Source organism: Bidens hawaiensis, unplaced genomic scaffold (assembly GCF_021521415.1).
Source record: "Bidens hawaiensis isolate Kalapana, Puna unplaced genomic scaffold, B.hawaiensis_p1.1 tig00037285_1, whole genome shotgun sequence".
NCBI classification, from domain to species: Eukaryota; Viridiplantae; Streptophyta; class Magnoliopsida; order Asterales; family Asteraceae; genus Bidens; species Bidens hawaiensis.
The window spans coordinates 113419-130873 of NW_027496516.1; the positions used below are offsets into that span (position 1 = coordinate 113419).

The 17455-nt window shown below is 35.4% G+C and overlaps 1 protein-coding gene and 1 long non-coding RNA gene across 2 annotated transcripts; both read right to left on the reverse strand.

Annotated features, from left to right (window-relative positions):
* Window positions 1-912: 912 nt before the first annotated feature.
* On the reverse strand, window positions 913-2710 carry LOC143589247 (uncharacterized). The gene is made up of 2 exons (XM_077070072.1): window positions 2549-2710; window positions 913-1446 (listed from the first exon to the last, which is right to left on the reverse strand). Exons 1-2 carry the CDS (start codon window positions 2708-2710, stop codon window positions 913-915), a joined length of 696 nt encoding a protein of 231 aa, XP_076926187.1.
* Window positions 2711-5647: 2937 nt separating this feature from the next.
* On the reverse strand, window positions 5648-7514 carry LOC143589243 (uncharacterized). The gene is made up of 2 exons (XR_013145237.1): window positions 7194-7514; window positions 5648-5912 (listed from the first exon to the last, which is right to left on the reverse strand). It is a non-coding gene; the product is annotated as an uncharacterized LOC143589243 (long non-coding RNA).
* Between the last annotated feature and the right edge of the window lie 9941 nt (window positions 7515-17455).

Here is a 17455-nt window from a genome sequence, read left to right on the forward strand (position 1 = left end):
AAAATATTTAAAAACTAAAAGTCACAATCAAGTTCAACCATATACAAAATAAGTTCAGATCAAGCCAAGCTAACAACTGATTCACCCTCAGCTCGGCTTGGTTCCAAACCAAGTAAATCTTGACTAATTTTTTCTTTTAACTATTTTCAAGCAAGTCTCTGAAGAGTTTCAAGCCACGAGCTTTCTAAACAGTCCTACCGCTCTCCAGGCTGCAAATGTAATTGAAGCCCTGTTGTATATGGCATCACCTTAATTTTATTTTGCTATTTTTTTCAAAGTATTATATGGATTGTCTTTTTGTATGTAAATTAGGTTCTCACTATTTACTTTGCAGGGTAACAAAATATCTTGCAAGCCCAGTTATTTTTTTTTTCATGAGCCATGAACATTAGCTGTGTTTGGCTACTAGACGGTATTGTGCCCATTAAGAAAATCATCATCGTACTCAGTAAATCCCACCAATAGCAAAGTTATGGTAGGGTCTGAGGAGGGTAAGACGTAGACATCCTTACCTCTACCTCATAAGAATAGAGAGACTGCTTCTGGTGAGACCCCCGACTCGATAGTAGTTTTGCATCAAGCCTTTGACATAAGGCATATAACACTCAACCACCGGCACACCGGCCGATTGGTGCATGTACCCATTAAGAAAAGAATGAATTAATACATGTACATAAACTATCAAGTAACATATAAACTAAGTATTAGTAATTATAGAATACAAACAAATACTCTTATAAATAAAGTATTCATAACATTCAAGGGTACCATACTACCATATCACATAGATTATAGAAGCCTTTAAACAAACTTAAAATGCATATTATATCACTAGGCAAAGGTGACAATAAAAGTGGCTAGCATTCCTGTTTTACCCCCATCAATTACCATCACAAGTCCTTCATCAAACACTTAACTAATCCAGTAACTCACACAAGCAGACATCTTAATATTTTCAAGAATCATATCATCATCCTTAAGTAAACCATCCCAATTTTCGCAAACCAATCGTCCCATTTGTTCTTGTTTTGTCCCTTGTTTTTGTATCACAAATGTTTCGGCCTTTGTTTCACCCGAGGCTCGTTTAACAATCATAATGTACTTTGATCCGTTATCTAATAATTTTCCGTGCTTGCTTTCCACTTCCTCGATGCATAATGCAGCGTCTAAACTAAAGTTTACCGATGATGATAATGGTTTGGCTTTGAATACGACACTTACGCCCTTGTCTTGACCGGTTAATGAAGTTGTTGTTGAATCCGGGTTGGCGGTGTTTTGGAAATTAGGGAGATAAAACAAGGATAGTTTCGGGATTTGGTGTTTAGAGAGTATAGAATTGTGAATGTTTGCCCATTGTTTGAGGAAGGTTGTAAATGTGAAGGGATCAATAACAAGAAGACTGCAGCTAAAGCCAATAGAGTATCCTCCACACTTGAAGTTAGTGACCTGCATGCATAAACCAATACATATGATTCGTGTAACCCGAAACTTTATAGAGAAAAGATAGAATACAATAATTGCTAAACGTACATTAGGTACAAATACTTATATTACTGAAATCGATCCATGAAATCACGTCACAAGATCTCGAAATCGTCAATACATATCCAATTAATCATTGGTTCACCGAAATAAACAGTTTTTGATCGTTAATCGATCAATTTTTTACCTTTCTTCACGAAAACCGTTTTTGAGCGTTTTAGGTTTTTGGCTGAGCATTTTAGTATCTTTGCCTTTGAGCGTGTCGCGTACCTATCGTACGTTAAACAATTATTGTAGAGTATCCTCACCCTACTTTATAATTATAGATTTATAAAAAAGTTAATATGAAATTACTACGTTTAAACTACAAAACCGGATATTTCATTTCTTCTATATCTTTTAACATTTTTACATAAAATACCCAGTCGTTTTAACAAAAAAACACACATTTATTTAGAAAATAAACAGGTCAACCCACATTTCAACTCGAGCACAACACATTGAGCTAAATATGTTCGCAGGTTCGACCATAAACTAACTCAAATACGCTTAAAACTAAATTCAAACCCATAAATTTTCTGTTAGAGTTAATTGTCATTTTTGTACTTGAGGTTTGGCCAGCTATGCAGCTTTAGTACCTTTTTTAAATGCCTTGCAAATCAACACCCAGCGTTTCCAGAATCATTCTATTCTATTCCAGAATCATTCTACTTTTTCTCGTTATGTCAAGGGTAAAATAGTAACTTTGTTTTTCCCCGTTTGAACTCTTACCAGCAACTAATACACAAGTTGCTACACCTCATGTCAGACTTTTATACAACTTTGTCAAATCAATTTCAATTTTTTTTTACTATTTTACCCCTGACTTAACGAGAAAAATAAACGGGGTTAATGAAAAGTATTAAAATAGCATGATTTTGGAAACAGCGTGTATTGATTTGCAAAAAATTTAAAAAAAGGTACTAAAGTTGCGAAGTTGGTCAAATCTCATATTCGAAAATGGCAAATAACTCTTCGTGTTATGAAGGCAAAGAATTGTGAAAAAACGGTTATATTCGAAAATTACTTGAACGTAAAAGAGTGGAGAGAATTGAGGGTCTTGTTGGTCAATGTCTTCCCAAGCGACGAGCTCGTTATTCATCCTCACATCTACTACTTCCATCAAACTCATACTCAAAACCCTGGCCTCGTAAAGCCTAACACCGCAGTCATTGGATACAATCTCCATGAACTCGTGATGATGATCATCATCATTAGTTGCATGCATCAGGTCTCCCACTGAGCATGGGGCAGTCCACCAAGGCCCGCCCCATGCTCTCCTTCATCCAACCTCCAGTGATCCATCCTGAATCATTTTCCGTTGCCTTATTATAGTACACAATGACATGAAACCGCCTTGAGAAAACTGCGCTTCTCACATCTTTTGTCACCCTAACACTTTGAGACTTGCGCTCACTCGGCCTCAAAGGCGTCACCATTAGTATAGAGTCTATTTGCACCTTAGGAACCGCCATGTCGCGTTGGTGTATTTGTTGACAGGACATTTAAATATATATACATGCATGGTGCATATATGCGTTATGCATACACCATGCATCTAATCCTTCTACTTGTTTAATTAGTTTGGTGATATACCTAGCAAACAGTCTTCGCCTAACTCGATTCATCTAACTTTCCATGTTGCCAAAACATTTATTATAGTCGGATTTAGTAATCAAAATTCCTGTCGTCCACCGGACAGGAATAAAACTAGTTTAGATCATTCCAAACAATAACGAGTAAAAACATAAAACTTTTATTAAACACACAAACGTCAAAATAATATAAGAGCTTAAGGGAATGAAAATAAAACTGAACCAAAAAACAAACTTTTGTTCTACCAAAAAATTAACAAATAAACTGGACCAAAGGTTATTGTGTCACATTTTCTCGTATCAGTTTTTGATTGAATAACGAGTTGAAAACAAACTACTTTGATACAATCTTATATCCGTATCAGTATCAGTATCAGTATTAGGTTTCTCTTCCCAACAATCAAAGTCGACTTCATACAAAAAGTCATTTTTCAAGTTGTAAACAAACATATGCTTTGAATCATCCATCTCTACACATCCTCGTTTTCATTCCAAACCCCTAAAACCTTTATTAAACCACATAAACGAAGAGGCGGTTTATGACCGAACTCACAATGCATCACCCACCCTCTATCCGCCTTCAACATCCACACCTCCACCCTCCGGTTAACAACATGATACACATATCCAACTTCGCCATGTAAATCAACCAACCGCTCCTTAACCAAACCGGAAGGTATTTTTAGAGGATTAATGACTCGAAATTCCTCCTTAGCCATATCGAACGTTATTATTGTCCTTCCTAAGTAAGCATCTCGATAATCATCATATTCATCACTAATTAACCAATGCAAACATCCATTAACGAATACGCCTTCACCAGTTATGGGAAAAGACGGGACTTGTGGTATCTTTTGCCATGAGTCCGTGCCCAAAACATGCACCATGGTGCATACTGCATAGATCCTCATTTAGATTTTGAAATACAAAGTTATTGGGTATAAATTAGATTTTTAGAACGAAATCTTAAGATTGGTTATTATTTTAAACTTTATTATTGTCACGGCAATTACTTTAATTATAAAAGTATTCTAGTGGAAGATTTTCTTAAATTATTTTGCGTCTTGTAACGTCCTTAGAGGCCCTTTGGAGATTAAAATGTTATTATACATAAGTAGCAAGTTGCTATTGTTTGGTAGCAACTTAGTTACTGAAGACCGATTGCTACTGAAAGTCTTTGAAGTTCGGTGGTGACGCACTAAAGATCGATAACTTTATTGTCTTGTAATAGGTTCTTAGAACTTTGATAACTATTGAGTTTGCTACTGAATAGAGTTCTTTGATAACTGTCGATTTGGCCCCAAACCCGTTCCGACTCGACAACATTCTAACCTAGCCCTTTTCTACTCGAACCCGAACCAAATTAACCATATTTTTGTATCGACTCATTTCGACCCTTATGTACTTTTACAAATGACTCAAGCACGTCCGACTCGACATGTTACCCGGTTCTAAATGGTAAGCGCGTAACATGTTAACTTTTTAAAACTAAAAAACTATATCAATATCATACTCAAATTAAAGAGGATAAAATGCTCGTTTTTATGATGATTTTTTTTTAAATATTAACGTGTGAAAAAGTTATGACCGTTAAAAAATCGTGAAGTAGTTAGTTTTGAATTAAGGGCATATGTGTAACTATGATTAAATTTTACATAAAAGTAGTGAAGTTGAGGGACCAAAGTTGTAAGTATATTTGAATTAAATGAAAGTTTCCTAACATTTGTATTTGTGGGGAAAGACTTAACTACCCTTAATATTCACATTTTGTATGCATTATGGGTTGTATATAAAGCAATGAGATTGGTACCTCTTAAAATTTAAGAGGTCCCTAACTCATGCTTTATATATAGTATATAGATTGTGCATAACTAGAGTCTAGAGGTGCACAAATCGGGTTTTTCAAATACCTGGTTCCGGGTATGACACAGGGTTTGGGTATGACCGGGTATTGGAAAATTAGGTATTGGTAATACCCAATTCGGGTATGGGTATTGTCTCTAAAAACCATACCCTATGCATCAGGTTCGAGTCGGGTATAGAACCAAATATTCTAAAACCGGGTATTTTAATACCTTATTTTCGGGTATTGAAAAGACCTTGTTTTCGAGATATTTCGGGCTTTTTTGCGGGTATATTTCGGGTTTATATTGAATTTTTTTTAAGGTTGCACTTTTATGGGTATTTTTCGGGTATTTTTAATGTATTTTTCGGGTATAGGTCGGGTATTTGAAATACCCGATTTCGGGTATTGGAAAAACCCGGTTCGGGTTTTCGACAACCGGTTCGGGTTCGGGTTTTCGACGTCTGGTTCGGGTTCGGGTTCGGGTTTTAGTACCGATATGCAAACCATATTCGTACCCTACGGGTAGGGTCAGGTTCGGGTATTAAAAATCCGGGTATAAAAAAACCGGTTTCGAGTTTTTATTTTAGGTCCGGTTCCAGGTTCGGGTTTTTTTTTGCAACTCTATGCATAACTGCATATACTTTTATCCGGGTATCAAATATTACATCAAATAATAATAAGAAACTAAGAAAATATCTACTTATGTATATGTTTTATCGTACCATACATCCTTTCAAAGTAGAGTACAACACAAATAACCACCAAGGAAAATATCGTATCAGACGAAGTGACGAATTCACCTGTATATAATACGCTAAACAAGAAAGCGGACTTAGAAGTCGAATTAACAGGATGTAATGTGTATAAACGAATTCTGAAAATAAGTGTGTATCAACTTGTTTAAGCGAAGATCATGCTGCCTGCAACTATGTGTTAATGCATCGTCGACCCTGTGCCAACAATAAGAATCAAACTTTAATAATTTACCTGTGTAATGATGGGACTTGTCCTACATCAGTTGTATGAGCAATAAATGTGGAGTTTATAGACCTAACGGGCTAACTAGTCTTTGGGGTTGAAGTATCTTGTTAGGCTATAACAATGATATCAAAGCCAAACTCGGAGTGGTGGGTAGGCCAACCGTGACCAACGAGGACGTTGGCCCTTAAGGAGGGTCGACTTGTGATGGACTGAAATTATTGCAAGATATGATATTTGGTCGCCCATTAGACTAGTCTTTTGGATTGAGTTCTCCTGTTTGGGCCGTAACAGGTAAGAGAGTCGATTTGGTCTGTCTATAAACCCCAAATCTATGGCCTATATGACAAGCCCCGAATCATTGTTTCAGTCCATAACAACACTTAATTAGGCTGATAAATCAGTAAACTTAAATAAAACTAACATTGAAAGTTAAAAGTTGAAACCTTAGTTAATCTTCAAACATTTTAGTTTATGTATATCATCGTTGGCTTCGTTGCCAAATTGATACATTTTAAAACTACCCTGGTAGTGCAAACGAGCCGAGCTGCTTGCGAGCTACTCGAGATCAGCTCGCGAAAAAACTCAATAGAGCCAGGGCCTAAAAGCAAGCTCGAGCTTCACTTTCCGAGCTCAAGCCAGCTTGCGAACCTAAACGAGTCTGTCATTTATATAACTTTTTTAATATATATCTTTAATAACTATTAATTAATATATATAAATATAATGTTATGAAAAAATAACTAAATAATATATATTATTTTATACATAAAATTAATTGAAAAAAATTAAAAAAATAATTATAAATAGATATTAATTAACAAATAGTTAAAGAGCCGAGCTCAAGCTTGAAAATCTACTCATGAGCCGAGCTCGAGCTTGAGCTCAGTGTAAGTTAAACGAGCCGAGCTCGACCGGGCTCAGGCTCGTTTGCACCCCATTTACTACCCATTTTAAACCGAACCCATTTGACTCGCCTTCCAACTCCGCCCGCCCCCTTGTTTTTTTCGCAGTAGTGTAAATTTCCTCGTTTTCGACCGAAAAGTTGAGCCCGCCCCCCCTCGTTTATGAGTTTTTTAATACATTTTTGAGTCCGCCCCCAAACGAACTCGTTCAAGCTTCGCTTACCAAACCCGATCCAACCCGTCCGTTTCGCCAAACTAACCTCCTTTCTCTTAATTTTCATTTCAAATGAATGTACAAGTAATAATAATAATAATAATAATAATAAATCAAATTATAATAATAATTACCTGTAGGTTCTGAGAAGAACCAGAGGATGATGGCACAGATAACCAACAAAACAGGGATGACGTGGATGGCTGACTCAGCAGATCTGATCTGGTTAAGTCGTTTGGTAGCTATGTATGACTTTGGATTATAAGTCGGTAATTCTAATTCTAATTCTAATTCTAATTCTTCACCGCTGGCTTCTGTATAATTATAATAATAATTAATATTATTATTATTATGTGGCGGTGGATGGTCGCCGGAGACTCGCGACGACCGCTGCATTGTAGACAGGCAGAGATTATGAGATCCGGTGAGTTGACTTTTTAAGGACTTTTAAGTAATTTGAACACTCCTTGGGTTTATTGGCTTTGGATTGGCTTGATCCGTATGTTTAGGTGCCCTTGACTAATTTTTTATAAGTATTTAGGCTATGATACTTTTCAAACTTGGATAGCTTTGTTACCTCATTTTGGTCGGACTATGTGTGTTTTAACTGGACCCACGTTAACTTTCAGAGTTTGGTTTGGATGTTCTCCCGGAAAACCATATGGTCCATACCGTCGACTGCCACTACAGTCGTTGGGCCACCACAAGAGCAGAATTCTCTGACGTAACACACGGTGGGACGAGCTCAAATACTTCATTGCCAATTTCCACCCAAAGTGAGTGAGTGACACAAGTAAGATTCAAACTTAAGTCTCCATTGAAAAATCCAAGGCTCATATCATTAGGCTACAATTTTGGATCATTGTTGGACTAATTGACTAGCTTTTTTTTTTTTTTTATTGTTATTTTTTGAAGAAAATGCTAATTCATACTATTAAAAACAACCATAGTAAATTATCGTTTTTGTTCTTATAGTTTGTAACATAAATATTTGTTTGACTATCCTGAGTGTCATTTTCAATCACTTCCTTAATACCAAATTTTTTTTACCGTTAAGTGAATAACATTTATGTCTATAAAAGTGATGATGATAATAACCTCATCCATGTCCCCTCTTCCTCTCTTTCCCCTCCATTTCTTAACGTTGTATTTTCGGGTTTCACTTAAGAAAAGAAAGGAAAAGAATAGAAGGGAAATGAGATTGTTGTGTTCCCAAGTTACATTTAAGAACAAAAAAAAGAACGTCAAAAACACCTGATTCAAATGCCCGTTGTTTCATGGATCTCAACAAGAATATTGATTGAAGAACCAAACAAACCACAACGTCCGCTTGAAAAGTTTGGTCACCATATAAGAGAACATAGAATATAAAAAAACTCAAAGTAATGAGCTCTTGAAGGGGTTACAAAGTTGAAGGCTAACAATCCTCATCAATTACGTCGAAATGTCAGCTCTTGAAAGAGTCGCAAAGTTAAAGACGAAGATTCTTAACAACATTAAACATCGATCACCTTGAAGGGTCGGCTCTTGAAAGGAAGGTAAACTATTAAACGTAAAGATCCTAACCAACTTGAGTTGTATTTTATTTCTTATCTATAATACTTGTTTGTCTACGGTTTAAGTATGTTAATAATATTAGCTTTTCTACTATTTGAGTATGTTTTTAATTAATATCATGTATTGTTTTTTAAATACAATTTTTTTTTAATTTTTTGTTATTATTATTGTTAATAAAATATGAAAATATTTGTATATAAAATAAAAATAACACGAAAACAAGTAGAAAGTGAAGATGTGCCTCCACATTTAACCAAGTTGAAAGTGAAACCAATAATGTGGTACTAGGCTTTTTATTCAACCATTTATGATTTAGCAAGTGTTATAGATGAATTAATAGTAAGATTTAACTATATACTACTGGTATAACAAAAAGCAAAAAATTTTGATTGGTTAATAGTGGGTGGACCCTGACTTTTAAACACATCGGGTGTTATGTCATGTGTAGTGAGCGAGGAGATGGGACGACGAGGGCGACAAAGAGGTGAAACACCACCCCAGGACTAAAAAAAGGCAAAATGTGTGGGAGGTAGGGGGCGTGACAACTGCGTGTCACCTTTAATTAGAGGTGTTCAAAAAAACCGGTTACGGAACCGGTTTGGCCGGTTCAACCGGAAACCGGTTTTTTAAAAACCGGTTTTTTTAAAAACCGGTTTGACCGGTTTACGTAACCGGTTTACGTATCGGTTATACGTTTTGGAGCCAAAACCGGTTTTATAACCGGTTTTTTTTTATAACCGGTTCTTTTTAATAACCGGTTATTAAAAAACCGGTTAACCGGTTTTTAAAATAACCGGTTTATTACCGTTATAAAAAAAACCGGTTAACCGGTTTTTTAATAACCGGTTAACCGGTTAAACCGGTTTTCGAACGTTACCAAACGGCTTTATAGCCGTTTTTTTTTTTTTTTTGACCGTTTTTTAGCCGTTTTTTTTTTTGTTTTTTTACCATTTTACCCCCACAAACATCTATATATAGTTTTGGTTGGGTATTGGTTAGATCACACTTGATTATACAACTCCAAACGCTCTAAACGTTTATTTCATACGCGATTATACAACTCCAAACGCTCTTCTTTCGTAGTCGTTTATTTCATACTCGAGTATACCACTCTTAATTCGTAGTCGATTATCATGGCCTCCCAAAGTGCTGCTTCATCGGTCAACATGGGTGCCTCGAACACGGGAGAAACCGTCGTTCGGGTCATCCCCACGAAACGAAACCAAGATATTTGGCAACATTTCGACCTATGCGAAATGTCTAACGGAACCCAAAAAGCTAGATGCAAACATTGTTTGAAGTTTTATAACAAAGAAGCAAACTCCAGTTTAAGAGCTCATGTAGAAAAGCCCTCTTGCAAGGTCTTGAAGGACGAATCCGGAAGTAGTTCGCAGCCGGAGATGACGAATCAAGGAACGGTGTTTACGTACGACCTTGAAGCGGTACGTCAACAGTTTGGCAACTTTGTGATTCAACAATCACTTCCTTTCAACCACTTCGACAACCCTCAATTCACGGAGATGATGCAAAAGTATGTTCAACCACGCTACCAACACGTAAGTCGTTCGACCCTTAGAAGAGATTGTCTTAAAGCATGGAAAAACGCTAAATCCGAACTAATTTCATACTTTTCAAACTTACAAACTGGTGTGAACTTAACAACGGATGTGTGGTCGGTACCTAATGGTTCGCCCGACTCATACATTTGTGTGACGGCTCATTGGGTTGACCCCCGGTCGTGGCAAATGATGAAACGAACCGTTGCGTTTCAATTGTTTGATTACCCGCACACGGGTAGAAATATTTTTAAACTCTTGGATAAAGTCATTCGACAATACAAGATTGAAGATAAAATCTTTTCAATATCGTTTGATAACGCGTCCAACAATACGGCCGCGGTTGGCCATTTAAAATTAAAGTATAAACCTATCTGTGATGGAGCGTTTTTTCATAGCCGATGCATTGCACATATTATCAACTTGGCCGTGCAAGATGGGTTAAACGTGATCGAAACGCAAAGAAACAATTTTAAAAGAATGTTACGAGATGTTTTTAGCAACAATTCAACATTTTCAAGATACAAAAAATTTTGTGAAGAAGCTAACTGTCAATGGTTGGGGCCTAATTGGGATTGTCCAACAAGATGGAACTCGACTTGTGAAATGTTTGAGAAAGCCATCCAACAAAAACAATCGTTAATTGCGTTTCATCAAATTTTGTCAAATAGGGGTAAATGTGCACCGTACGATCCTAGAAACTGGTTATTGATTGAGATCGTTACGGAGGTTCTTCAAATTTTTAAATCTTGCACAACTAGTTTATCCGGGGTTTACTATCCAACAAGCCCCATTGCTTTACCAAAAATTGCTGTCATGTGCACAAAGTTGACTGAAATTCATTGTAGGGGTGCACCTTATTTTGATATGGGTGCAAAAATGAAAGAAAAATTTAGAAAATATTTTCAACAACTACCCGCTGTTTTGACCTGTGCGGCTGCGTTAAACCCTTGCATCAATGTTGGTGGTGTTGAAGCTTTAATAGAAAAAATTTGTGATGAGCTAGAGTTAAACGACGATCAAAACCCCCATTATAACCAAACTTTAAAGAATGCTTTCAACACCACCTTGGCAAACATGTATGATGTTTACCTTACAAAACACGGGTCGTCTTCCCAAATTCATGACTCGTTAAGAGCTGTTGCCCAATCCCAATCCCAAACCGACCTTGAAATGGGGATGTACTACATGATTTGGGAAGACGCCGGTAAACGTCAAAGGGTAAACACCCCAAGCAGTGAACTTGGAAGGTATGGTGGTACCAACTTTGTGAAACACATGACTCCGGATGAATTTAGAAGTCTTGATATGCTGGCTTGGTGGAGAGGTAAGGAGGATGAGTTTCCGATCCTCGCCGCCATGGCCAAAGATTTACTAACGGTCCAAGCTTCCACGGTAGCTTCGGAGTCTGCTTTTTCTGTTTCTGGCAGGGTTATATCGATTAGGAGGACTCGACTCACTCCACCAGCTGTAGAGATGTCGATTTGCTACAAGGATTACTTGGACTCTTTAGATAGGGCACAACATCAACGCTCACTCGAGGGGGAAATGGAGTATGAGGCGGCCTTGTATGAAGACGAGGTCAATCAAGGACACACTCAACCAATGACCGATGAAGAAGCCGCGTACGACGATTACCTAAGGAATAGCTCGGGATCGGGTAGCGAAGAAAATGAGTAACAAACATCAACTTGTTAATGTAATCGTGTCTAAGCATTCTTTAATGTTTGTATTTTTGAGTTACGAATATGCGATAACGATTTAATGTTTGTATTTTTAATGTAAAAGCTATAAATGAAAGTTATGTGTTTTTAATCTTCCAAGCAAAGAATGCTAACAACGAAACCCTAAACCCTAAACCCTAAAGCAAAAAAAAAAAAATAAAAAAAAAAAAAAATAAAAAACCGGTTAACCGGTTAGACCGGTTATTAAAAACCGGTTGTAAAAAAACCGGTTTAATAACCGGTTCTAACCGGTTTCTAAACCGGTCCAAACCGGTTTGGCCGGTTTGAGTTTTCATTGACAAAAACCGGTTAATAACCGGTCCGGTTATTAACCGAACCGGTTTTTTTCTGGATAAAAAAAACCGGTCCGGTTAATAACCGAACCGGTTTTTTCAAAAAAACCGATTTGTGCACCTCTACCTTTAATGGTTTGGAAAATATTATTATAATATGTGATGTGTGTGATATATATATATATATATATATATATGTATATATATATAGAAAATGATTCAAATAAAAAATAAAAAGAAGTTGATTCCTAAAAATGGTTAGAATCAATAGAATTTTAATATTTGACATTAAAACCTATGGTAAAAGAACAATTATAGAAAACTATGTCGGTTATAATGGTGAAAGAGTATTTCTAGGAAAATATGACGGTTTTTTGTAATTTTAAATCTCAACAATTGATTGATGATTCAATGGCTATGATTTATTCTTAGTCTTCCTAGGAAGAAAACTTCTTGTTTTTAGGATAATATATATATATATATATATATATATATATATATATATATACAACACCACTACAATTTTAAAACGAAAAACTCTTCTTTGCGATCTGGCGTCACATGACACAAGTCGCCTCATTTTACAGCCGCTCCACTACACACAACTATACACCAGGTAGGGAAGAAGTTGATGCTACGTATTGATGAAGGTGTTCTAGTTTGGTTGGATTTAAACGTGAAAAAAAGATGATGCAAACCATAGCATATCCAGCAGTTTCTTCTCTAATAGTAAATTTAATCTTTAACAACTCATGTACTATATAGAAAAAAGTAACATGACATTTATTAATTCACATGCCATCACAACAACATTACATGTAACAAGTCAACTTACTCCACTTTCGCAAAACACACAAACATTATACTAGTTTCTTTAATCTTTCGTCTAATCATAATCATCCTGATGTTGCAGTAGCCCCAGTGGTGGTCCTCCGGGTCCCACCCAAATGCTCCGCCTTATGCCTCACCTCCGCCGCCGCTCCGGCTACCTTCTCTCTTGTCACATCCACCTGCCTCGACCCGACCGGATGTTTACCGGTAACATACCTATACATCCAATAAAACACAAAAGAAGCGGGCCCCACCAAACCCTCCAGCGGTTAAAAAACCGCTGGATATAACAGAAAGTGTGACCAAAGTTGGTACCAGTACCGGGCTGAATAAAACCAGCACCGGGGTTGCCACCACTAGACCAATTATAGTGGTTATTAGTATGAGTACCGATAATAATATAAATGATCCGCCTAAGGTTATAGCTGTGGCGGATTTGATAAGTTGATGTGATAGGTGTGTGTGTTGGTTGTGAGACATTGTTAGTGGTTTCACTAGGTTGAGAATATTAATATTAATATTGTTATGTTGATGTGAGGAAGTGAAGTTGTGTTGTGTTGTGTTGTGTTTATTAAGGTAGGATTGGCGGTGGATATGGTGATAGTGACTCATTGGTGTCCAATGGAGAGAGCTTGCATGAGATTTAGCTACCTGAATGATTGACACGTATGGTTTATGGGGTTACTTTTTTTACATTTTTTATGGTACTAGTTCTTTGACTACTTATGAAATTAAGTGGTTCTTTGCTTTATTAGTATAAAAAGTTGAAGTTAAGATTAATGGTTTTCATAAGATCATGTGTACGGTGAAGAGCTTTAACTACCAAAAAAAAAAATTATTGTCATGTCACTGTTATGTAGGTGTTACGTAGACATATAATATTTACTAACTTTTTCTTCAAACATCCATAACGGATGAATTGTTTGGTAAAAAGAAAAGCCACAAGCCAAGCTCTCTTCTCCCTTTGGCGATCGTCATTGAAGTTGCGCATGGTCTAATTTGAAGAAGATATAACATATTGATACGACACGACCCGACACGATTGGGGGCAGACTAAACCCATGAATTGACCCATCTGCATGTGGAAAGTTGCAAGAGTGGTTTAATTGATTTGAGTTTATGATAACAAGAAGAAAATTGAAGTGAAATGTCTTGTGTTGTTTCTTTGGAGTTTAACATGTTTAAAGAATCACTATCCTAGGAGATGAGTTCATTTCAAATCGAACCTTATCACATACAATCTTTTTTTCTGGCAATACTAGGGATTTGTATGGGAGTCACTTGTAGAACCAAGAGAATGTAGATATTTAAACTAACAATAAAAAATTTCTTGATTTATTTATATGAATAATCTTTAACAAATATACCAAAGAGAAATTACGTATTTCATAGGAACAATAAATTTTTATGATTTATATACATACTAGTTTTCATCAATCATATTACAAGATTGTTTTACATTATTCGTTTCTAATATTTATATATTTTTTAGATATTAATTTTAATTATTGTAAGAAAGTTAATAATATACTTAGTATTTGATGATGAAAATGATTCATAACAAAATGAGACGTTATAACCCGGTTTAAAAATTATTTGAGTGGTAAGACCCATGACCCGCTTATTCTTTTTACTATAAAATTGTTTATTAATTATAAATAATATCTTTTAAAAAAACCGGTTACTAAATTTTAGTATATTTCTATTTTATAGGATTTTTATATCAAATATTTGTTGAAATTAACTTTTAATTTAATGAGATGTTATAACCCGTTTAGGGCTATCTGGGTTTTGTGAGACTCATACTCGTTAGCTCGGGTCAAATGCATGAAAAACCTTCGTTTACAAATAAAACAATCTGATAGCTTGAGAGATACAGAGAGATTTTACTTATTTATATATATTTAAGATATATCGAAGTTTTGTTATTTGGGCTAAAAGATAAATGGGCCGAGAAAAGAACTGAGCCGAAAACATGTCCCACCAGTCTAGATTCGCAGCTGTGGCATGTGGGCCCGTGGCTTGTGTAACAATATAACTTCACAATTCATATTTATGGATTTATTAATTATATTCAATTATTTCTGATGTAACAATTTAATATTCTACCTTCCAATAATCGAAATATATTTTCATTTCAAGGTTAATCATACATTCTTGATGACAACTTATTAGCATTTGAACTGTTTTCAAAACTTGCCTAGGTATTTAAATTTTTAATGCTAGTCGTTATTTCCGTCATCTTCATTGTTTCCATAATCCTAGAAACGGCCATGGATATACTCGGGTGGCAGTATCGTAAAGCAAGCATAGAGATATTTTTGTTTTAATAAATTGAATGTTTTTGTTCGACGTTTACAACATCTCTTAAGTTTGGCAAAATAGAGATACTTGAATTTGTACGACATCTTTTTAGTATGGCGTAGGGCCTACAATTTCCGTCTTTTAAGTTGTCATATCACTCCGTTTAATAATTGACTCGTGTTGAAGTTAACATATTTAACTTTGATTGTGCATATGTGAAGAACTTAAGTTTGAATGAAAACCGGCATAAAAAATACGACGACTAGAACAGCGTTCAAAAATTTTCTTAAATCTCTAAGTTTAAAATTATAAAATATTTATACTATATGCATTTAAAGTTTAAACATCCAAAAGAACAAATGCAATATAGATTTATAGTTAACAAAGGGTAACACATAATTAGGTGTGTGTATTATTATGTTTCTAACCTAATCTCATAAACACATAATTAGGTGTTTACATATCCTTTTGTGTCATGTAGTCGTGTCATCATATTAAAATTATATTTTCTTTTGGATGCTTTTTGTTTAAAAAAAAAGCACAAAATATATCTTTGTGACATCTCATAAGTCATAAACATGATGATCGAAATCGAACACACGACGAATAACAAACTGACAAATGACAGCCTACTAGGATAAAACATTATCCTTTTAAAATCCACCTAGTGAGGCCAATTTTTAATTTAAAATTATGATTTGATTTAAATAGACAAAAGTTGTCACAGGACAAAAAAAAACATAATATCTTTATATGCTTTAACGAGTTAAATAAATATATAAATCAGCATGACGGCTAGCTAGGTCCTCCTTCACCACAAGATTTTTTATATTTATTTGATATACTTATATACAAATCTAAGTAACTACTGTAAACTTTTAAAAGTTATTAACTTAACCAAACTTGTGTACAAAAGAATTATTATTATTATTATTATTATTATTATTATTATTATTATTATTTTAATTATTTTTTTCGATTGGTGACTTTCACAGTTAAGTTATCTCACTGTGCGAACACGCCGCGCCCCGCCACCCCACTCAGGCCAACTATGTTGACATGATCGGGATCCATGCTGGCATCCGAGTTTGGCTTGGCGATCCCGGTAAAACCCAGTTGGCTCACCCCGCCCGAAGGCACGACAGGTTTTAATGCTCTGGTAAAATCCGGTCGGAATCAGGATTCGAACCCGGGACATCCGGGTCATCCATCATGTTCCTGGCTATCGGGGCAAGCCTCGCTGGTTATTATTATTTTAAATAATAACCAAATAGGGACTGTCAGGGGAAGCAAATCAAGAAGTCCTTCAAAAAATATGGCTTTCCAAAGAATTTGGTGTCTTTTTACTTGGAAACACATTAAGTTTGCCCGATTGACATAAGAAAATGTTTTGTAACAATTAAACTAAATGTTCAAAAAGATCTTGACATGCATTCATGGTTACATCTTTTGGATCAAATCATATATAAGACTTCAGGACTTTCATGTCATATGTATAAAATTTATGTATATTTTGATATAGCGTAACGTTTAATATATATTTTAAAAAAAAAATTAAAATCTGTTTAGATCAGTCAGCTTACTCTTTACAAGATTTTCCATCTTTTTGTTAAAGTGATATGACTCTAATTCGCAGGCAAACTAGTGTTAGAACATCCGGCCTGGTAAAATGACATGGCACGTGAGGACCAACAAAAAGAAAGTTTTCATTTGACCGGTAGAACACATGTCATACCAACCATAATTTCTCCACTTCAAGTAAAAATGTAAAAGAAGAACATGCTTGCTTTAATTCCGCCTAATACTCGTACTTTATTATTATATAAGAACCAAATATTGATCCTCGCGCAACAGAGTTGTCACTGCATGAACCTCCTTCCTGTGACAAGATTAACGATATTGGTATTGTCAGTTCTCACACGAAGATTGACCGGACAGGTTTTACCAAAGATATTTTTTTTAAAGATATTTTTATATATGTGATATAAGAATTATGTGAACAGCACGTGATTCCCGTGTGTAATAGACCCCACAAGTTTTTGGATGGATAAAATGATTTGTCAATAATTTAAACTTTTTTCAATACTTGCGTAGTTGCATGTAACATACAATACAAATATTATATATGCCA